Source organism: Panulirus ornatus, chromosome 55, assembly GCF_036320965.1.
Source record: "Panulirus ornatus isolate Po-2019 chromosome 55, ASM3632096v1, whole genome shotgun sequence".
NCBI classification, from domain to species: domain Eukaryota; kingdom Metazoa; phylum Arthropoda; class Malacostraca; order Decapoda; family Palinuridae; genus Panulirus; species Panulirus ornatus.
In genome coordinates this window covers 12792525-12817307 of record NC_092278.1, presented here as the reverse complement: position 1 = coordinate 12817307, position 24783 = coordinate 12792525, and the positions used below count along the sequence as shown (strand labels likewise).

The 24783-nt window shown below is 42.5% G+C and overlaps 1 protein-coding gene across 1 annotated transcript in view; it reads right to left on the bottom strand.

The window, feature by feature from the left end:
• The window catches only part of LOC139765732 (uncharacterized), a 556217-nt gene that overhangs the window by 50065 nt on the left and 481369 nt on the right, over positions 1-24783 (bottom strand). The window contains exon 31 of the mRNA XM_071693548.1: positions 8543-8634. Within this exon, the coding sequence (XP_071549649.1) occupies positions 8543-8634 (92 nt within the window). The remainder of the gene's footprint in view (positions 1-8542; positions 8635-24783) is intronic.

Below are 24783 nucleotides of genomic sequence, written 5' to 3'. Positions count from 1 at the left end.
TTAGCAGCTTTGATGCACGAGACCTGCTTATAGTGATTGGTGATTTGAATGCAACGGTGAGTAATGTGTCAGTTGAGAGTATATTTGGTGTACATGGGGTGTTCAGTGTTGTAAATGGAAATGGTGAATTCCTTGTAGATTTGAGTGCTGTAAAGAGGACTGGTGACTGGGAATACCTGGTTTAAAAAGAGAGATATACATAAGTATACGTATGTAAGTAGGAGAGATGGCCAGCGAGGGTTATTGGATTACGTGTCAATTGATAGGCGCGTGAAAGAGAGAATTCTGGATGTTAACGTGCTGAAAAGGGCAACTTGAGTGATGTCTGATCATTATCTTGTGGCGGCGAAGGTGAAGATATGTAGAGGTTTTCAGAAAAGAAGAGAAAATGTTGGGCTTAAGAGAGTGGTGAGAGTAAGTGAGCTTGGAAAGGAAACTTGTGTCAGGAAGTACCAGGAGAGATTGAGTGCAGAATGGAAAAAGATTAGAGCAAATGACGTGAGTGGAGTGGGGGAGGAATGGAATGTATTTAGGGAAGCAGTGATGGCTTGCTCAAATGATCCCTGTGGCATGAGAAGCGTGGGAGGTGGGCAGATTAGAAAGGGTAGTGAGAGGTGGGATGAAGTAAGATTGTTAGTGAAAGAGAAGAGAGAGGCATTTGAACGATTTTTGCAGGGGAATAGTGCAAATGACTGGGAGATGCATAAACGAAAGAGGCAAAAGGTCAAGAGAAAGCTGCAAGAGGCGAAAAATAAGGGAAATGAGAGTTGGGGTGAGAGAGTATCATCAAACTTTGGGGAGAATAAAAAGATGTTTAGGAAGGAGGTAAATAAAGTGCGTAAGGCAAGAGAATAAATGGAACATCGGTGAAGGGGGCAAATGGGGAGGTAATAAGTAGTGGTGAAGTGAGAGGGAGATGGAGTGAGTATTTTGAAGGTTTGTTGAATGTGTTTGATGATAGAGTGTCAGATGTAGGGTGCTATGGTCGAGGTGGTGTGCGAAGTGAGAGGGTTAGGGAGATTGACTTGGTAAAAAGGGAAGAGGCGGTGAAAGCTTTGTGAAAGATGAAAGCCGACAAGGCGGCAGGTTTGGATGGTATTGCTCTGGAATTTATCAAAGAAGAGGGTGACTGGTTGATGAGGATATTCAGTGTATGTATGTATGGTTCATGGTGAAGTGCCTGAGGATTGGCGGAATGCATGCATAGTGCCATTTTACAAAGGCAAAGGGGGTGAAGGTGAGTGTTCAATTTACAGAGGTATAAGATTGTTGAGCATTCTTGGGAACTTATATGGGGTGAAGGCATGTACTGAGCATCAGATTGGGGAGGAGCAGTGTGGTTTCAGAATTGGTAGAGGAAGCATGGATCAGGTGTTACTTTGAAGAATGTGTGTGAAAAATACTTAGAAAAACAGATGGATTTGGATGTAACATTTGTTGATCTGGTGAAGGCATATGATAGAATTGATAGAAATGCTCTGTGGAAGATATTAGGAGTATATGGTGTGAGTGGTAAGTTGCTAGAAGCAGTGAAAAGTTTTAATAGAGTATGTAAGGCATGTGTACGAGTAAGAAGAAAGGAAAGTGATTGGTTCCCAGTGAATGTCGGTTTGCGGCAGGGGTGCGTGATGTCTCCATAGTTGTTTAATTTGTTTATGGATGGGGTAGTTAGGGAGGTGAATGCAAGAATTTTGAAGAGAGGGGCAAGTATTCAGTCTGTTGCGGATGAGAGGGCCTGGGAAGTGAGTCAGTTGTTGTTCGCTGATGATACAGCGCTGGTGGCTGGTTCGGATAAGAAACTGCAGAAGTTGGTAACTGAGTTTGGTAAAGTGTGTGAAAGAAGAAACTTGAGAGTAAATGTGAATAAGAGTAAGGTTATTAGGTTCAGTAGGGTTGAGGACAAGTGAATTGGGAAGTAAGTTTGAATGGAGAAAAACTGGAGGAAGTGAAGTATTTTGGATATCTGGGAGTGGATTTGGGAGTAGTTGGAACCATGGAAGCGGAAGTGAGTCACAGGGTGGGGGAGGGGTCGAAGGTTCTGGGAGCATTGAAGAATGTTTGGAAGTACAGAACGTTATCTCGGAGAGCAAAAATGAGTACTTTTGAAGGAATAGTGGTTCCAACAATGTTATTTGGTTGTGCGGAGGAGGGTAGACGTGTTGGAAATGAGATGTTTCAGGACAATATGTGGTGTGAGGTGGTTTGGTCGAGTAAGTAATAAAAGGGTAAGAGAAATGTGTGATAATAAAAAAAGTGTGGTTGAGAGAACAGAAGAGGGTGTATTGAAATGGTTTGGTCACATGGAAAGAATGAGTGAGAAAAGATTGACAAAGAGGTTATATGTGTCAGAGGTAGATGGAACGAGGAGAAGCAAGAGACCAAATTGGAGGTGGAAGGATGGAGTGAAAAAGATCTTGAGCGATTGGGGTCTGAACATACAGGAGGATGAAAGACGTGCAAGGAGTAGATTGGATTGGAACGATGTTTTATATGTCGGGGTCGACGTGTTGTGAATGGATTAAACCAGGGCATGTGAAGCGTCTGGGGTAAACCATGGAAAGCTTGTGGGGCCTGGATGTGAAAAGGGAGCTCTGGTTTCGGTGCATTACACATGACAGGTAAAGACTGAGTGTGAACCAGTGTGGCCTTTGTTGTCTTTTCCTGGCGCTACCTCGCGCGCACGCAAGGGAAGGGGGGTGCCGTTTCATGTACGACGGGGTGGCGGCAGGAATGGATGAGGGCAGCATGTATGAATATGTACATATGTATATGTCTGTGTATGTATACGTGAAATGTATAGGTATGTATATGTGTGTGTGCGGGCGTTTATGTATATACATGTGTATGTAGGTGGGTTGGGTCATTCTTTCATCTGTTTCCTTGCGCTACATCGCTAACACGGGAGACAACGACTGAGCACAATAATATATATATATATATATATATATATATATATATATATATATATATATATATATATATATATATATATATATATATATATATATATATATATATATATCAATGTGCTGAGAGGGGCAGCTAGAGAGATGTCCGATCACTATCTTGTGGAGATGAAGGTGATGATTTGTAGAGGTTTCCAGAAAAGAAGAGAGAATGTAGGGGAAGATAGAATAGTGAGAGTAAGTGAGCTTGGAAAGGAGATTTGTGTGAGGAAGTACCAGAAGAGATTGAGTGTAGAATGGCAAAAGGTGAGAGCAAATGACGTGAGGGGAGTTGGGGAGGAATGGGATGTATTTAGGGAAGTAGTGATGGCTTGCGTAAAAGATGCTTGTTGCATGAGAAAGGTGGGAGGTGGGCAGATCAGAAAGGGTAGTGAGTGGTGCGATGAAGAAGTAAGGATGCTAGTGAAAGAGAAGAGAGAGGCGTTTGGATGATTCTTCCGGGAAAGTAGTGCAAATGACTGGGAGATGTTTAACAGAAAGCGGCAGGGTGTCAAGAGGAAGGTGTAAGAGGCGAAAAAGAGGGCAAATGAATGTTGGGGCCAGAGAGTATCATTGAATTTCAGTGAGAATAGAAAGATATTTTAGAAGGAGGTATATAACGTGCGTATGATAAGAGAACAAATGGGAACTTCAGTGAAGGGGGCAAATGGGGAAGTATAACAAGTAGTGGTGAAATGAGAAGGACATGAAGTGAGTCTTTTGAAGGCTTGTTGAATGTGTTTGATGATAGAGTGGCAGATATAGGGTGTTTTGATCAGGGTTGTGTGCGAAGTGAAAGGGTCAGGGAGAATGGTTTGGTAAACAGAGATGAGGTAGTGAAAGCCTTGCGGAAGATGAAAGCCGGCAAGATGGCGGGTTTGGATGGTATTGCAGTGGAATCTATAAAAAAGAGCTCGTGACTGCGTTCTTGATTGGTTGGTAAGGTTATTCAGTGTATGTATGGATCATGATGAAGTGCCTGAGAATTGCCGAGATGCATGCATAGTGCCAATGTACAAAGGCAAAGGGGATAAAGGTGAGTGCTCAAATTACAGACGCATACGTTTGTTGAATATTCCTGGGAAATTATATGGGAGGGTGTTGATTGAGAAGGTAAAGGCATGTAGAGAGCATCAGATTGGGGAAGAGCAGTGTGATATCAGAAGTGGTAAAGGATATGTGGATCAGGTGTTTGCTTTGAAAAATGTATGTGAAAAATATTTGAAAAACAGATAGATTTGTATGTAGCATTTATGGATCTGGAAAAGATATGTGATAGGGTTGATAGAAATGCTTTGTGGAAGGTTTTAAGAGTATATGATGTGGGAGGCAAGCTGCTAGAAGCAGTGAAAAGTTTTTACCAAGGATGTATGGCATGCGTACGATTAGGAACGAGGAGAGTGATTGGTTCCCAGTAAATGTCGGTTTGCGGCAGGGGTACGTGATGTCCCCATGGCTGTTTAATTTTTTCATGGATGGGGTGGTTAGGGAGGTGAATGCAAGAGTTTTGGAGAGAGGGGCAAGTATGCAGTCTGTTGTGGGTGAGAGGGCTTGGGAAGTCTGTCAGTTGTTCGCTGATGATACAGCGCTGGTGGTTGATTCCGGTGAGACACTGCAGAGGTTGGTGAATGAGTTCGGTAAAGTGTGCGAAAGGAGAAAGTTGAGAGTAAAATTGAATAAAAGCAAGGTTATTAGGTTCAGTAGGATTGAGGGACAAGTTAACTAGGAGGTAAGTTTGAATGGAGAAAAACTGGAGGAGGTGAAGTGTTTTGTATATCTGGGAGTGGACTGAGCAGCTGATGGAACAATGGAAGCGGAAGTGAGTTACAGGGTGGGGGAGTAAGGGAAGGTTCTGAGGCGTTGAGGGTTGTGTGAAAAGGGAGAACGTTATCTTGGAGCGCAAAAAAGGGTATGTTTGAAGGAAAAGTGGTTACAACAATGTTATATTGTTGTGAAGCATGGGCTATAGATAGAGTTGTGCGAAGGAGGGTGGATGTGTTGGAAATGAAATGCTTGAGGACAATATGTGGTGTGAGGTGTTTTGATCGAATAAGTAATGAAAGGGTAAGAAAGATGTGTGGTAATAAAAAGAGTGTGGTTGAGAGAGCAGAAGAGAGTGTGTTGAAATGATTTGTACACATGGAGAGAATGAGTGAGGAAAGATTGACAAAGAGGATGGAGGTGGAGGGAAGAAGAAGCGGGAGACCAAATTGGAGGTGGATGGATTGAGTGGAAATGGTTTTGAGCGATCGAGACCTGAACATACAGGAGCGTAAAAGGCGTGCAAGGAATAGAGTGAATTGGAACGATGTGGTATACAAGAAAGAAATATAACTGTCAGCTGATATACAATGAAGAGACGTAGCTAGGACTCCATTTGTTAAACCGGTGATTGTCCAAGACAGACAACGAGCGTATCACAAACTTATTATGTGGACAAGAAGGTGAATTGTTTACAAATTATATTAACAATAAAGTTATCCAATTTGCATATACCTTCACTAATATTAAGGTTATGATTCTTTGTGTTTTTAATGATAGAAGGTTCAATGATATTTCTCGTGGTACTGGAGTTAGAGTTAATAACTGAGATGGAATTACTCCAGTCAATACAATGATCATAGTTTTTAACGTTATTAAACATGTCCTTTGATTCTTGTCCTGTTCTTATACTGTATCTATGTTGCTTAAGTCTAACAGAAAGATCCTTACCAGTATGCCCAACATAAAACTTATCACAATTTCTACATGGCACTTTATAGATGCATCCAGGAGAATTTTCTGGTGAGTTCCTGATTAAGACATTCTTTATAGTATTATTGTTGCTGAAGGCAACATTTACATTACAGGATTTAAGCAACATGAGAAGTAAAGTAAAATCATTATTACAAGGGAGAACTAAAAGATTCTTGGTGTCAATGGGAGGTTTGGGTTCAACTCTATAAAATGGTTTCTTTGCTGACTTAAGGGATTTATCGATGAAAGATCTAGGTTACTTTAACTTAGATCCAATAGAATATATCTTCTCAAACACATCATCAATAAACTCTGTACTACAAATACGTAAAGCCCTAAGAAACATAGAGTGAAATGATGATAATTTAACTCTGTCGTATTGAGATGAGTAATAATGGATATATGAGCATACATTGATAGGTTTTCTGTTCATGATAAATTCAAACTTATTTCCTTGCCTATGGATCAAGCAATCTAAAAATGGTAACATACCAATATTTTCATTTTGTACGGTAAATCTAATGGCAGGTACTAAATTGTTAAGCAAGGGGAGAAATATTTGTAAATTTTCATTTGTTGGCCAAACACAAAGAACATCATCTACAAACCTAAACCAAATTGCATTAGAAGGTAAGGTATCCTTTAGTAATTTTGTTTCAAAAAATTCCATATAAAGATTGCTTAGTGCAGATGAAAGAGGGTTACCTATTGCTATACCAAATTTTTGAGCATAATATTCTCCAGTGAATTGAAATACACATTTCTCCCCTTACGTTACAATTTCATTTTCCCCGTGGACTCATAGGAATATACTTGATCACGTGCAAAATTGTGATCCTTTCCAATATATATATATATATATATATATATATATATATATATATATATATATATATATATATATATATATATATATATATATATATATATATATATATATATATATATATATATATATATATATATATATATATATATATATATATATATATATATATATATATATATATATATATATATATATATATATATAATGTATTAGTCCCTGCAACTGTCAAAAAATATTGTAAATTTTTTAAAGTGACAAATTTCAAAATACATGTGGAACAGACTTTCATATTCTGCGGGAAAATGTATACTGTCAGATGAGACACATTTCATCAACCACATCTGACGCTGGATAAATATGTTGTCACTGAATTATACATATTTCTGTTTTACTCGATATTTTCACGAAGGGTTACACTTTCTCAGTGTAGTCTGTCTTGGGTGACAGGTGGTGTTGAGGTTCAGTGGAACACTGTTCGATTTCTTAAAGCACTGCGGGCACTCTCGTCACAGTGGTGTTAGGCAAGAGGTGGAACTCACATGGGAAGTGGATGAACTCATCTAAGCGAAGTGGAACTCACCTGGGAGTGATGGAAGGCACAAGGGAAGAAGTGCAACTCACCTGGGAAGTGGTGGACGTCACTCGGGAAGAAGTGTAACTCACCTGGGAGTGGTGGAAGGCACACGGGAAGGAGTGTAACTCACTTGGGAGTGGTGGAAGGCATACGGGAAGAAGTGTAACTCACTTGGGAGTGGTGGAAGGCACACGGGAAGAAGTGTAACTCACTTGGGAGTGGTGGAAGGCATACGGGAAGAAGTGTAACTCACCTGGGAGTGGTGGAAGGCACACGGGAAGGAGTGTAACTCACCTGGGAGTGGTGGAAGGCACACGGGAAGAAGTGTAACTCACTTGGGAGTGGTGGAAGGCACACGGGAAGAAGTGTAACTCACTTGGGAGTGGTGGAAGGCATACGGGAAGAAGTGTAACTCACCTGGGAGTGGTGGAAGGCACACGGGAAGAAGTGTAACTCACTTGGGAGTGGTGGAAGGCACACGGGAAGAAGTGTAACTCGCCCAGAATATGTAGGTAAAGTTTGAACTACTCCATAAATGTAAAGTGTGTAATAAGCGTGGGAACTAAGGCCAGATTATGCAGGGACCCAGATGATAAGTGGAGGGACCAAGCTTCAGTTTATAAAGGATAACCAAGAAAGTATTATAAAACTTAACAAGATCATAAGGACAAGGGAAGAAGGCGTAAGGATTACCTCTAAAAGTAAGAAAGAGCAAATACTGGAACAGCAAATGTAAGAACTTAGCCAGAGAATAAAAAATTGTATCCACAGTGAGTCAGAATGATGTTGGCGAAAAAGAGGAATTGAAATGGATACTGCAGAACCTAAGCTACGGGATGCAGGAATGAGTATGGAGGTGACGGGACTCAGCTAATCGAATACATGGAGTAAGAAATAGTGTCAGGGTATGAGACAGTCGGTACATTGTGTGAACCGAAGGGTTGATGGAGCTACTGTGTAGGGTCTTATCACGAGAAGAGAAAGGATACAGGGACTGTATAAGGCCTCATCTAAAGAGGCTATTGTTTAACCTTTCATGGACTGCAAACCGCAGCAAGTAAAGACATACCCAGAGAATGTAGAAAAGTTTTAACATATCTATGGCGTGGAGAGTTGAGCACTTACTGAGAAAGTGTTGACTAGTGTAGTACAAGGTGCTTGCTAATCAATTAATGACTATAGGAACTTATCTTCAAAATCAATTCATTTGTCCTGCAGGTGTAACAAGTTTAGGGACTAACTGAAGTGGCTGATAGTGCAGTAACTTATTTAAGGTGTGTAGCAAATTATGGATCTTGGTCAGAATATAGGAAAAACAGGATTTTACCCAAAGGAATTCAGTAACTTACTTACGAAAAGTCACAAGTTAAAGGACTTAGCCAGGGCGTCGGGAGAACATGGTCTTAGCTAAAGAGTTCAGTCACTTACTCAGGAAGTGTTACAAGTTAAGGGTCTTACCTAGAAAGACGAACACGGAGTATTCCCATCCATTGGGTTTCTCATGGGTGATGTGTAGCGCTAGACATACGCCCGAACGCCCATAGAAGTTCCTGCCGATCAGGGAAGACATTAGTACCAGACAGACATATCATATGTAGTAACAAGACCTGCTAGAGCATAGAGCCATAAGTGACTGATACATCAGAGTCTTGTGGGCATCAGCAGTTGACTGGTAACCATGTACGAGGCCATCAGAACTTGACAAGTAACAGAGAAATTATCGTCAAGTGATGGACAACAAACACACAGAAACTACCAGTTTCTATGGAACAAGTCAGCAATCATCAATGGTTGATATATAAACGGCATAACATCATCAACACTTGACAAATGATAAGCGTTTGACCACCAGAAGTCAATACGGTACTAGTAGAAAACAGACGGTTGACAGAGAGCAAACATAGCGTTACCAGCTGATACGTGAGAGGAAGAGATCCAAGAGCTGCTGCGTCATATGGTTTGTGTGTGGCCTTTGGCAACTCAAGGATGGGCCGTTTTCATCACAGTTTCTTTCCTTACACCTCGAAGCTTTGGAACTGTCTCATGTCTTCCCAATGATTGCCTTGACACATTTCAAAGGACAGGTTTATCACATCCTCCAAAATTCATAAATATTTTCCATTGTCTCTTCCCTTTGCATTAATCTCCCTATGTTTTAATCAAGGCCCGGCCTTGATGTGGGCTTTTGTGCGTGACTGGAGCCTTCAACATGAACAAATATAATCATTTAATAACCGGTAACAAAGATGCTCAACATTTGATACATAACGACCGTGAATGGCTGACAGATAGCAACTGGGGAACGAGGAACATTTTGACACGTCAGGCTGATAGAGACAGGCAATTCAAGGTCACAAGACATGGTCAGCTGCAGGTCTCATGTCGAGGATCCAGCATCAAGCAAAGAAGGCAAGGACGTGGGGGGACAAAGGAAGACAAGCAGATGATTGATCTATGGTGACAAACCATGACAGTGGAAGGGCGGTGGAAAGAAGAGCAAAAATACCTACAAAAAATGAAAAAAAATATGATTCTATACAGCGGCAGAAAATTCAATGATCATTCATGCTAAACGTTCGCATATAGAGAATTAGAATCTATTTCTATTTCAAATTGGGAATTCGGATTGTTTTAGCGTTATTGACAAACTAAGACAAAAGATCACATTCAACGTGTGTCGTCCCTCGAATATTTCTGAGGCAACAATGCATATCCGTTGTGTTCATTCTTACATATAGACTCGTATGGTGCAGCGGTTAGTGTTCACGGATATGACGCACTAACAGGCCGCCCAGAATAGGCTCGAATCCTGGTTGCAGCAGTCGATCCACAGTCAACCCAGCTGTTTATCCACCCCTGGTGGTCAGTCTATCTCTTGGGTACCTTGCTACCTGGCTTAAGCTAGGGTATATATTATATGTGGTATACCGGGGTCGACGTGCTGTCAATGGACTGAACCAGGGCATGTGAAGCGTCTGGGGTAAAGGTCTGTGGGGCATTACACATGACAGCTAGAGACTAAGTGTGGACGAATGTAGCTTATTTGTCTGTTTTTCTGGCGCTACCTCGCTGAAGCAGGGGGTAGCGATGCTGTTACCCGCGGGGCGGAGTAGCGCCAGAAATGGATGAAGGCAAGAAAGTGTGAATATGAACATGTGTACATGTGTATATGCCTGTGTATGTATATGTGTATATGTTGATATGTATATTTGTGTATATGTGCGTGTATGGGCGTATATGTATATATATGTGTTTATGAACAAAGTGCATATGAACGCGCACTTTCATAGAACATACAAACCTCCAACAGTCAGGATCGAACCCGGGACCGCTGCGCGACAGGCGGGAGCGCTACCGCAAGGCTATGTGTATATGGATGAATGGGCCGTTTTTCGTCTATTTCCTGACGCTACCTCGCTGATGCTGGAAATGGCGATCAAATATGATAAATGATATATGAATATATGGTTAGGGACGTGAATGCAAGAGTTTTGAAGAGAGCAGCAAGTATGCAGTCTGTTGTGGATGAGAGGGCTTGGGAAGTGAGTCAGTTGTTCTTCGCTGATGACACAGCGCTGGTGGCTGATTCGGGTGAGAAACTGCAGAAGTTGGTGACTGAGTTTGGTAAAATGTGTGAAAGAGGGAAGCTGAGAGTGAATGTGAATAAGAGCAAGGTTGTTAGGTTCAGTAGGGCTGAGGGACAAGTTTACAGGGAGGTAGGTTTGAACGAAGAAAAATGGAGGAAGTGAAGTGTTTTAGATATCTGGGAGTGGGCTAAGCAGCTGATGGAACCATGGAAGCGGAAGTGAGTCACAGAGTGGGGGAGGGGGCGAAGGTTCTGGGAGCGTAGAAGAATGTGTGGAAGGCGAGAACGTTATATCAGAGCAAAAATGGGTGTGTTTCAAGGAATGGTGGTTCCAACAATGTTATATGGTTGCGAGGCATGGGCAATAGATAGGGTTGTGCGGAGGAGGGTGGATGTGTTGGAAATGAGATGTTTGAGGACAATATGTGGTGTGAGGTGGTTTGATCGAGTAAGTAATGAAAAGGTGAGAGAGATGTGTGGTAATAAAAAGAGTGTGGTTGATAGAGCAGAAGAAGGTGTGTTGAAATGGTTTGGTCACATGGACAGAATGAGTGAGGAAAGATTGACAAAGAGGATATATGTGTCAGAGGTAGAGTGAACGACGAGAGGCGAGAGACCAAACATGGAGGTTGAAGGATGGAGTGAAAAAGATTTTGAGCGATCGGGGAGGGTGAAGGGCGTGCAAGGAATAGAGTGAATTGGAACAATGTGGGATACCGGGGTCGACGTGCTGTCAATGGATTGAACCAGGGCATGTGAAACGTCTGGGGTAAACCATGGAAGGTTTTGTGGGGCCTGGGTGTGCAAAGGGAGCATTCCATGGTTTACCCCAGACGCTTCATATGCCCTGGTTCCATCCATTGACAGCACGTCGACCCCATTATACCATATCGTTAAAATTTACTCTATTACTTGCACGCCTTTCACCCTCCTGTATATTCAGGCCTCGATGGCTCAAAATCTTTTTCACTTCATCCTTCCACCTCCAATTTTGTCTCCCACTTCTGACACATATATCGACTTTGTCAATCTTTTCTCACTAATTCTCTCTATGTGACCAAACCATTTCAATACACCCTCTTCTGCTCTCTCAACCTCACTCTTTTTATTACCACACATCTCTCTTACTCTTTCATTACTTACTCGACCAAACCACGTCACACCACATATTGTCCTCAAACATCTCATTTCCAACATATCCATCCTCCTGCGCACAACCCTATCTATAGCCCACGCCTCGCAACCATATAAAATTGTTGGAACCACTATTCCTTCAAACATACCCATTTTTGCTTTCCGAGATAATGCTCTCGCCTTCCACAGATTCTTCAACGCTCCCAGAACTTTCGCCCCCTTTCCCACCCTGTGACTCACTTCCGCTTCCATGGTTCCATCCCCTGCTTAGCCCACTCTCAGATATCTAAAACACTTCACTTCCTCCAGTTTTTCTCCATTCAAACTTACCTCCCAATTGACTAGACCCTCAACCCTACTGTACCTCATATCCTTGCTCTTATTCACATTTACTCTCAGTTTTCTTTTTTCACACACTTTACTAAACTCAGTCACCAGCTTCTGCAGTTTCTCACCCGAATCAGCCACCAGCACTGTATCATCAGCGAACAACAACTGACTCACTTCCCAAGCCCTCTAATGAACAAAAGACTGCATACTTGCCCCTCTTTCCAAAACTCTTGCATTCACCTCCCTAACAACCCCATCCATAAACAAGTTAAACGACCATGGAGACATCACGCACCCCTGCCGCAAACCGACATTCACTGAGAACCAATCCCTTTCCTCTCTTCCTACTCGTACACATGCCTTACATCCTTGATAAAAACTTTTCACTGCTTCTAGCAACTTGCCTCCCAAACAATAAACTCTTAATACCTTCCACAGAGCATCTCTATCAACTCTATCATATGCCTTCTCCAGATCCATAAATGCTACATACAAATCCATCTGCTTTTCTAAGTATTTCTCACATGTATTCTTCAAAGCAAACACCTGATCCACACATCCTCTACCACATCTGAAACCACACTGCTCTTCCCCAATCTGATGCTCTGTACATGCCTTCACCCTCTCAATCAATACCCTCCCATATAATTTCCCAGGAATACTCAACAAACGTATGCCTATGCAACTTGAACACTCACCTTTATCCCCTTTGCATTTGTACAAATCCACTGTGCATGCATTCCGCCACTCCTCAGGCACTTCACCATGAGCCATATATATACTGAATATCCTCACCAACCAGTCAACAACACAGTCACCCTTTTTTTTAATAGATTCCACTGCAATACCATCCAAACCCGTCTTGCCGGCTTCCATCTTCCGCAAAGCTTTTACTTTATTAGAGAGAGAGAGAGAGAGAGAGAGAGAGAGAGAGAGAGAGAGAGAGAGAGAGAGAGAGAGAGAGAGAGAGAGAGAGAGAGAGAGAGAGAGAGAGAGAGAGATACACATACACAGACAACTCAGACCCATAGTCTAAACGAGATAGTCTATCCTCAACACTACTGAAAAAGATGAAGTCCCCTTAATGGAGTAAAACAGAAGGATAGCAAAGCAAAAGGCTCTCTTGAGTGGGATGAAGTGAAGGGGGCGAAATCAGGTTTGTACGATGAAACAGATAGCAATGCAAGAGCATGTGTGGCACTATCAGTGAAGGATGAGTGGCGTGAACAGATGCTTGATTACAAGTGTGTCACTGCAAGCGTGATAGTTGCGAAGATCAAGTGCAAAAAGTTAAGAATTTCCGTAATGGTTTTATTTGGACAATGAGATGAAATATTCAACATTAAAGATCCCTTCAACAGAAATACTGAAAACATAATAGAGGATAGATATCCAGGGAAGAAACTGTATGTGTTGGTTGACTTAACTGATGGATAAGAGAAAGAAGAGATAGGAGTGATAGCTGGGTATGGGCCACATCTCGGTGTCAAGCGAAACATCTGACTTCTGCGAAATAAGTGACCTATGTATAATAACGCACGAGAAGCCTAGCATTAATTGGCGCGATGTATCTCAGTGTGTCGAATTAATAACAGGGAATATATTCTCGCTACATATTTAATGAGGACTTAAACTGCAGCATTATTAGCTATTGATGAAATTAACTGACATTGTCATGGTCAAGTATACCCATACTATTTACAGTGTGTCTCCATTCATGATATTCGTGTGGTTCTATCGTCAATTTACGACGCTTTCGCAGTGTTGTTGCAAGGACTCGTAAATCAATGAAAGCTGTATTAGATATCCTCTCGTTCACTCTTATTCTCAGAACTAGAAAGATCAGACACTACTGAAGCAAAGAAGAAAGAATGAAGATCAGATTACAAGAAATGTAATACATAATGATAAATACAACAGCATTGTATAGCTGGTGTTAACTGCTTCAATCCGATGAGCGAGAGCCATAGATAGCTCTTCATTCAGTGCTAAACTCACTTTTAAGAGCCACCAACAGAGTCATTGTTATGAACAGAAGGATCCTACACAAAATATATTCGAGATAGGACTGCACTGCTCAGCATTTAATGTTATGTTGTGAAAAATATGACTGACTAGGATGTACGCACCCCTGCTGCGCAACCTGTGTGCGCGTCCACTTGCTCTAAAGTAATTTATTTTGCAGGTCAGACATTTCGCTCGACAGTGGCTAACAGTGGTGAAAGAATACGTAGATTGTGTGTAACCTTAGGCCACTACATAGCAAACATGAAGATTTTGACAGAAATACTTAGTAAAAACATTAGCAAGACAGGGTAGACAGATGAATAGGAATATGATATGTATTGTAAATGAAATGCGATCCGTGAAAGGGTTTAAGGGGCGGAGAGTTTAATAAGATTATATGGTAATGATATGTAGAATTAGTGTTTTATTGTAGAAGGTAAAGGACCACAAATATGAATGAAGTAATGAGAAGGATAAGAATGAAAAAAAAACTGGGGAAAGAAAGGGTTAAAACGTACCATTAGTAAGAAGTCAGGTGAAAAAGAATATAAGGATCCGAAACAGTTCAAGATGTAGTATCTCTCTAGTCACAATATCGTCATCCACAAAATGCCTCCATTGCATCCGGTCACGAACCAATTTTCTAACATTTTCATCTGAACTTTTCGCAGCCTTGATTTATTCTCTCACTACATTTGTTTATCTCCTCTGCGATCTGTCTCTCCTTTCTGTAGCTTCTACTACACAGATGCTCTCTAAAAGTCCATACTATCCTTTTAACACCACCTAAGCTTCTTCTCCTCACATCTTCATTATTCATTATTTGTTCCTTATTCCAGCTATACTAGGCACAACATCAGCCATCTCTGCGGTTCTTATTACTAACATATCTTGACTTACGCATTTGAGTTTCGACATGTATTCCTACATGTAAGTCTCTTCCATGCTCTTTCCTCTTTTTTTTTTTCACTGGACTCCAGCTGCTTTTCTCCTTTGCAGTTCTTCACATATTCACACTGGTCTTGTTGTCTGACCCTCCCTTCCCTCTCGAAGACTATCGTCTTTCTTCGTCATACTTCAGCATTCCCTCCTTACTACATCATCAAACCAGTTGACAGTTCTATCTAACTCCTCCTCTGATCTAGCTGACAACACAGCATATGATTTGCACAAACTTGCAACAACTTTCTAGTCTGTTTTTCCGATATCAAAATTCACACATCTAAGTATCTTAAAAGTCCATAGATTCTGTTTCTAAATCTTTTTCCACCAATTGTCTCGGAGAAAAAGTCAGATCTGTCTACTCAGTTCCCTTCCTGAACTCGTCCCACATTAAGTTGGTGTTCAATAGTTACCTGAACACGATCAGTCGGAATCCTTCCCGACATCTTGTCCCTTATGCTACTTCTATAACTTTCACATTCATCCTCTTCTTTCTTTCCTACAATGGAACAATTACTACCTTCGTCCATTTATTAGGAAACCTTATCACTTTTCCATGCTTTCAAACACATTTTCCAGACACATTCCAAGAGCAGGTTAACCTGTACTCTACCATTTCTCTCATCACTCTAGAAATACTAACAGCATATACCTGTTTCTTTTTCTCTCTTAACTCAGTCTTCTCTACTTGTTCCATACACCGTCCTTTGTTCGCATTCTTCCAGACGTGTCTATTACACTTTCTCTCTATACACATACTTCTCTACTGATCATATTCTCCTTCCAGGATGATTTGTTATCTTGTTCTAAATTCTAATGGTCTACACTTGCGATATCATCATGTGCTCTCCTTATTTTGATAGACACCATCCTCTTCATTCTTCTGTTCAGGGTTTCAGATTCTACACCGCCTGCAGTGGCACCGCTGGAGGGAAGAAGGTTAGAAGGAGAACCAGCAGCAGCAGCAGCAGCCACTAGCCTACACTCAAGAAGACACGGATGAAACTTCCTGTCCTAAAGGATCCCAACTATCCCTGCTCTCGATTGGTGTGCAGCCTCGAGCTATCTCCGGACCAGGCCAAACATCTTGCACAGTTGCACACATTTTTCACCACCGGGAGATGACGGCTTGTCTTCATCTCCCAACTACTAATGTAAACCTGTGACATTAACCCTAACTCTAAACCACCAGTATACCTCAGTCCACAGTGCTAAATGCCTTATCACCAAAAGGTACAACTCTATCAGATCCTACAACTGTGCTCTGGTGTTACCTCCATTGCACATCACTGCTATCCGTGAAAAACTATTCATGTAACAACCACACGGACGATAACTCACCAAGCCACCATAACCAACTCCCTCCCTTCCAGCACAACCAACCAACAAACAACAATACATTGCACAAACAGACTACTCCACAGAACTCCATAGATAAACTCAACGTCCTACAACTCAACCCTGATGGAATCAGAAATAAAAACAGAAGTGCTCGTCCAGCTTCCGAGGACATACCAGCCACACAACAGCACTCAGTCAACAAACCAGACTTAGGTAAGGTTCAGATTCCCCCCCCCCCCCCCCCCCACACACACACACACACACACACACACACCTTGTTGCAGCAGCTACACAACCGTAAAACAAGACAGTCAACGAGGACAAGGAGGAGGAACCTTGATACTCGTCTACCAAACACAATATGCTTGCCACTCACTTCTATGCAATAGAAGTAAGCCCCTCTCATCCAAGCCACTCCATAACTAACGACCAATCCCTGGTAGAAATAAAAAGTTTACTCCCTGTCTCACACTTCAGTAATCTCTACTTACAGGTCTCCACATCCCCAACAAACATTACATCAACAAAAGACGTCCACACTGAAATAAACCGACAAGCACTAAACAACCGACCTCCCTACTCAAGTCTAAAACTCTAACCCACCAGACATACACCCATCAGAAGCAAGATTCCCCAGACAAATACAAGTCACACTTTCCCGCTTACACTCTGGACATGACTCATCCTTACAGCACAACAAACATCTCTTCAGTATATCCCAGTAACCTTCAAGCACAAGATACAATAACCACAACAAAGGCACCGGACCATTGTTACTTTATTGCCCTACATTCTTCGCACACAGACGTACACTCACCACCACTCTAAGGCAAGTCGCCTCGCCCGGTGGACGCGGTTTGCTTCCTGGGTGATGCAGAAGGCCCATAAAGATACTAATGGCCCCTGAGGCACGAGGTAAGTATTGTACACGTTTTATTTTGTTCAGTAATTTCTGGCATGAACCTCCTCCCAAATCTTCGGTATTGCTCCAACAACAGTCGTAAACCTTCGTTCTGTCGTGGTCTCTCTCAATCTCTTTCATATCCTTTACATGGCATACCACATACCTCCCTCGCAGCCTCTGGCAAAGCAGTCGTGAATTGCCTGCATATCAAATCAACCTCGCCATAAACTCTCTTGGGTCCTTCCAGTTTATTAATTCATACCTCCTACGTAAGTTCGTCTCATCTTTTCAGTCCTGGATTTTCCGCTCATATCATTTCATCTCCTTTTTTCTTTCATGCTTTTCTCAATCCATATCATTTGCAGCAAAATCCTAACTTCATTATCACCTCTGCATGATCTGACAAAGCCAGCCACTCCCAACGCTGTCGTAGATCACGCTATATTTACTACCTATGATATTGCTTTTGATCAAATTTCAAATTATTCATGTTCTCTTTTAACCTGCTTTACCCATGTCTGTATTATGGGTGATTATGAACATCTTCATGCAAGACTCCTGCTTACTGTTCCATAAAATCCTCGTATATTGTTGCCTTTATCATTTGCATTCCCGACCCTTCACCCAACTATCACTCCCTCCTCTGTTCAGTTCATCCAATCAGGCACAGTTTCATCCCTGGATCTACATCCTATCACTCCCTCCTCTGTTCAGTTCATCCAATCAGGCACAGTTTCATCCCTGGATCTACATCCTATCACTCCCTCCTCTGTTCAGTTCATCCAATCAGGCACAGTTTCATCCCTGGATCTACATCCTATCACTTCCTCCTCTGTTCAGTTCATCCAATCAGGCACAGTTTCATCCCTGGATCTACATCCTATCACTCCCTCCTCTGTTCAGTTCATCCAATCAGGCACAGTTTCATCCCTGGATCTACATCCTATCACTCCCTCCTCTGTTCAGTTCATCCAATCAGGCACAGTTTCATCCCTGGATCTACATCCTATCACTCCCTCCTCTGTTCAGTTCATCCAATAAGGCACAGTTTCATCCCTGGATCTACATCCTATCACTCCCTCCTCTGTTCAGTTCATCCAATCAGGCACAGTTTCATCCCTGGATCTACATCCTATCACTCCCTCCTCTGTTCAGTTCATCCAATCAGGCACAGTTTCATCCCTGGATCTACATCCTATCACTCCCTCCTCTGTTCAGTTCATCCAATCAGGCACAGTTTCATTCCTGGATCTACATCCTATCACTCCCTCCTCTGTTCAGTTCATCCAATCAGGCACAGTTTCATCCCTGGATCTACATCCTATCACTCCCTCCTCTGTTCAGTTCATCCAATAAGGCACAGTTTCATCCCTGGATCTACATCCTATCACTCCCTCCTCTGTTCAGTTCATCCAATAAGGCACAGTTTCATCCCTGGATCTACATCCTATCACTCCCTCCTCTGTTCAGTTCATCCAATCAGGCACAGTTTCATTCCTGGATCTACATCCTATCACTTCCTCCTCTGTTCAGTTCATCCAATAAGGCACAGTTTCATCCCTGGATCTACATCCTATCACTCCCTCCTCTGTTCAGTTCATCCAATCAGGCACAGTTTCATCCCTGGATCTACATCCTATCACTCCCTCCTCTGTTCAGTTCATCCAATCAGGCACAGTTTCATCCCTGGATCTACATCCTATCACTCCCTCCTCTGTTCAGTTCATCCAATCAGGCACAGTTTCATTCCTGGATCTACATCCTCCTCTGTCGTCTCTGGACGTGCATCCTCTACTGTTTTTTTTTTCTTTTTTCAAATTTTCTCCAGACGGCATCTTTACCATCCATCTTCTCTGTCATGACACGGACCAGATATAACCATGACAGATATACCTTTCACAACTGACCCTTATGACAAATAATCTTGCACTGCTACGCTCATAATCATAGATCTAATCAACTGTCTACACTTCATCAACAGCGCCACACTGTCTCTCGCTTAACCAACTGCGTAATCTTGAAGGCCTAATTTACAACAACCACCCCCATTCCACTCGAAGATCTTCAAACCTGTCTGATTTTCCTTCCTGTGCGCATCTTCCACGTCCTTCCTCATAAAATCATCATTAGTGTTCATAGTATTCTACAGACCCACACAGACCTGCAGCTCCTGTTGAAAGCAGCCGCGTGCTCGCCTCCTTCGTCTGAGGGAAGGTTGACCTGGTGTAGCGGTTAGCGTACCTGAGCGTGAGGCATTTACCTGCCGGCCAGGATCGAGCGCAGAGGTTCGATTCATGGTTACGGCAGTCGGTCTACAGTCATCCCAGCTGTTCATCCACCCTTAAGGTGTTTCATTGATAAAACGTGTTTCACTGATAAAACGGTGTTTTGTTCGAGGTGGTGTGCAAAGTGAGAGGGTTAGGGAGAATGATTTGGTAAACAGAGAAGAGGTAGTAAAAGCTTTGCGGAAGATGAAAGCCGGCAAGGCAACGGGTTTGGATGGTATTGCAGTGGAATTTATTAGAAAAGAGGGTGACTGTGTTGTTGACTGGTTGGTAAGGTTATTCAATGTATGTATGACTCATGGTGAGGTGCCTGAAGATTGGCAGAATGCTTGCATAGTGCCATTGTACAAAGGCAAAGGGGATAAAGGTGAATGCTCAAATTACAGAGGTATAAGTTTGTTGCGTATTCCTGGGAAATTATATGGGAGGGTATTGATCGAAAGGGTGAAGGTATGTACAGAGCATCAGATTGGGGAAGAGCAGTGTGGTTTCAGTAGAGGTAGAGGATGTGTGCCACGATCAGGTGTTTGCTTTGAAGAATGTATGTGAGAAATACTTGGAAAAGCAAATGGATTTGTGTGTAACATTTATGGATCTGGAGAAAGCATATGATAGAGTTGATAGAGATGCTCTGTGGAAGGTATTAAGAGTTTATGGTGTGGGAGGCAAGTTGTTAGAAGCAGTAAAAACCTTTTATCGAGGATGTAAGGCATGTGTACGAGTAGGAAGTGATTGGTTCTCACTGAATGTCAGTTTAAGGCAGGGATGCGTGATGTCTCCATGGTTGTTTAATTTGTACATGGATGAGGTTGTTAGGGAGGTGAATGCAAGAGTTTTGGAGAGAGGGGCAAGTATGCAGTCTCTTGTGGATGAGAGAGCTTGGGAAGTGAGTCAGTTGTTGTTCGCTGATGATACAACGCTGGTGGCTGATTCGGGTGAGAAACTGAAGAACCTGGTGACTGAGTTTGGTAAAGTGTGTGAAAGAAGAAAGTTAAGAGTAAATGTGAATATCAACAAGGCTATTAGTTACAGTAGGGTTGAGGGACAAGTCAACTGGGAGGTAAGTTTGAATGGAGAAAAACTGGAGGAAGTGAAGTGTTTGAGATATCTGGGAGTGGATTTGGCAGCGGATGAAACCATGGAAGCTGAAGTGAGTCATAGTCTGGGGGAGGGGGCGAAAGTTCTAAGAGCGTTGAAGAATGTGTGGAAGGCGAGAACATTATTTCGGAAAGCAAAAATGGGTATGTTTGAAGGAATAGTGGTTCCGACAATGTTTTATGGTTTCGAGGCGTGGGCTATAGACAGAGTTGTGCGGAGGAGGGTGCTGGAAATGAGATGTTTGAGGAAAAGATGTGGTGTGAGGTGGTTTGACTGAGTAAGTAATGAAAGGGTAGGATAGATGTGTGGTAATAAAAAGAGTGTGGTTGAGAGAGCAAAGAGGGTGTTTTGAAATGGTTTGGTCACATGGAGAGAATGAGTGAGGAAAGATTGACAAAGAGGATATATGTGTCGGAGGTGGAGGGAACGAGGAGAAGTTGGAGACCAAATTGGAGGTGGAAAGATGGAGTGAAAAAGATTTTGAGTGATCGGGGCCTGAACACGCAGGAGGGTGAAAGGCATGCAAGGAATAGAGTGAATTGGAACGATGTGGTATACCGGGGTCGACGTACTGTCAATGGATTTAACTAGGGCATGTGAAACGTCTGGGGTAAATCATGGAAAGTTTTGTGGGGCCTGGATGTGGAAAGGGAGCTGTGGTTTCGGTGCATTATACATGAAAGCTAGAGACTGAGTGTGAAGGAATGTGGCCTTTGTTTATTCTTAGTGCTACCTCGCGCGCTCGCAGGGGGTACGGGGTGCCATTTCATGTGTGGAGGGGTGACGACGAAAATGGATGAAGGCAGCAAGTATGAATATTTACATGTGTATATAGGCACATGTGTGTATACGTATATGTATGTATTCGGTGAAAGGTATTAGTATGTGCGTATGTGGGCGCTTATATATATACATGTGTTTGTTGGTGGGTTGGGCCATTCTTTCGTCTGTTTCATTGCGCTACTTCGCAAACGCGGTAAACAGCGACTGAGTGCTATAGAAAATATGATACATATATATATATATATATCATACAAACCTCCAACAGCCAGGATCGAACCCGGGAACCCTGTGCAAGAGGTGGGAATGCTAACCGCTAGGCTATGGGCCTGGCTAATAGGAAATAACTATTCGAATACTATGTACTCGAATGCCCTTCGTCTCACGTTGGTGAGCAACGGAGTCTACATCGGTCATTTCCCAACAGGTGCACATAGCCAGCAGGTAGCACTGTACCGAACCTTAAATGTACAACGCGGAGGTATGTGAATACAAACATAGTGCATAGAAACGCTCACCTTCATAGAGCATACAAACCTGCAACAGCCAGGATCGAACCCGGGACCCCTGTGCAAGAGGCGGGAATGCTAACCACTAGGCTATGGGCCTAACAAATAGGAAATAACTATTCGAATACTTTCTTTCTTTCATACTATTCGCCGTTTCCCGCATTAGCGAGGTAGCGTTAAGAACAGAGGACTGGGCCTTTGAGGGAATATCCTCACCTGGCCCCTTTCTCTGTTCCTTCTTCTGGAAAATTGAAAAAAAAAAAAAAAAATGAGAGGGGAGGATTTCTAGCCCCCGCTCCCTTCCCTTTTAGTCGCCTTCTACGACACGCAGGGAATACGTGGGAAGTATTCTTTCTTCCCTATCCCCTTGGGAACTTATCGTGTTTCATTTCCCCCGTGGACTCATAGGAATATGTTGATCACACGCAAAATTGTGATCCTTTCCAATATATATATATATATATATATATATATATATATATATATATATATATATATATATATATATATATGAGGTGGTTTGATCGAGTAAGTAATGAAAAGGTGAGAGAGATGTGTGGTAATAAAAAGAGTGTGGTTGAGAGAGCAGAAGGTGTGTTGAAATGGTTTGGTCACATGGACAGAATGAGTGAGGAAAGATTGTCAAAGAGGATATATGTGTCAGAGGTAGAGTGAACGACGAGAGGCGAGAGACCAAACATGGAGGTTGAAGGATGGAGTGAAAAAGATTTTGAGCGATCGGGGAGGGTGAAGGGCGTGCAAGGAATAGAGTGAATTGGAACAATGTGGCATACCGGGGTCGACGTGCTGTCAATGGATTGAACCAGGGCATGTGAAACGTCTGGGGTAAACCATGGAAAGTTTTGTGGGGCCTGGATGTGGAAAGGGAGCTTTCCATGGTTTACCCCAGACGCTTCATATGCCCTGGTTCCATCCATTGACAGCACGTCGACCCCATTATACCATATCGTTAAAATTCACTCTATTCCTTGCACGCCTTTCACCCTCCTGTATATTCAGGCCTCGATGGCTCAAAATCTTTTTCACTTCATCCTTCCAATTCCAATTTTGTCTCCCACTTCTGACACATATATCCACTTTGTCAATCTTTTCTCACTAATTCTCTCTATGTGACCAAACCATTTCAATACACCCTCTTCTGCTCTCTCAACCACGCTCTTTTTATTTCCACACATCTCTCTTACTCTTTCATTACTTACTCGACCAAACCACCTCACACCACATATTGTCCTCAAACATCTCATTTCCAACATATCCATCCTCCTGCGCACAACCCTATCTATAGCCCACGCCTCGCAACCATATAAAATTGTTGGAACCACTATTCCTTCAAACATACCCATTTTTGCTTTCCGAGATAATGCTCTCGCCTTCCACAGATTCTTCAACGCTCCCAGAACTTTCGCCCCCTTTCCCACCCTGTGACTCACTTCCGCTTCCATGGTTCCATCCCCTGCTTAGCCCACTCTCAGATATCTAAAACACTTCACTTCCTCCAGTTTTTCTCCATTCAAACTTACCTCCCAATTGACTAGTCCCTCAACCCTACTGTACCTCATATCCTTGCTCTTATTCACATTTACTCTCAGTTTTCTTTTTTCACACACTTTACTAAACTCAGTCACCAGCTTCTGCAGTTTCTCACCCGAATCAGCCACCAGCGCTGTATCATCAGCGAACAACAACTGACTCACTTCCCAAGCCCTCTAATCAACAACAGACTGCATACTTGCCCCTCTTTCCAAAACTCTTGCATTCACCTCCCTAACAACCCCATCCATAAACAAGTTAAACAACCATGGAGACATCACGCACCCCTGCCGCAAACCGACATTCACTGAGAACCAATCCCTTTCCTCTCTTCCTACTCGTACACATGCCTTACATCCTTGATAAAAACTTTTCACTGCTTCTAGCAACTTGCCTCCCAAACAATAAACTCTTAATACCTTCCACAGACCATCTCTATCAACTCTATTATATGCCCTCTCTAGATCCATAAATGCTACATACAAATCCATCTGCTTTTCTAAGTATTTCTCACATGTATTCTTCAAAGCAGACACCTGATCCACACATCCTCTACCACATCTGAAACCACACTGCTCTTCCCCAATCTGATGCTCTGTACATGCCTTCCCCCTCTCAATCAATACCCTCCCATATAATTTCCCAGGAATACTCAACAAACTTATGCCTCTGTAATTTGAACACTCACCTTTATCCCCTTTGCATTTGTACAAATCCACTATGCAAGCATACCGCCACTCCTCAGGCACTTCACCATGAGCCATACATATATTGAATATCCTCACCAACCAGTCAACAACACAGTCACCCCTTTTTTGATAAATTCCACTGCAATACCATCCAAAGCCGCCGTCTTGCCGGCTTCCATCTTCCGCAAAGCTTTTACTACATTACAGAGAGAGAGAGAGAGAGAGAGAGAGAGAGAGAGAGAGAGAGAGAGAGAGAGAGAGAGAGAGAGAGAGAGAGAGAGAGAGAGAGATAGAGAGAGATACACATACACAGACAACTCAGGCCCATAGTCTAAACGAGGTAGTCTATCCTTAGCACTACCGAAAAAGATGAAGTCCCTTTAATGGAGTAAAACAGAAGGATAGCAAAGCAATAGGCTCTCGAGTGGGATGAAGTGAAGGGGGCGAAATCAGGTTTGTACGATGAAACAGATAGTAATGCAAGAGCATGTATGGCACTATCAGTGAAGGATGAGTGGCGTGAACAGATGTTTGATTACAAGT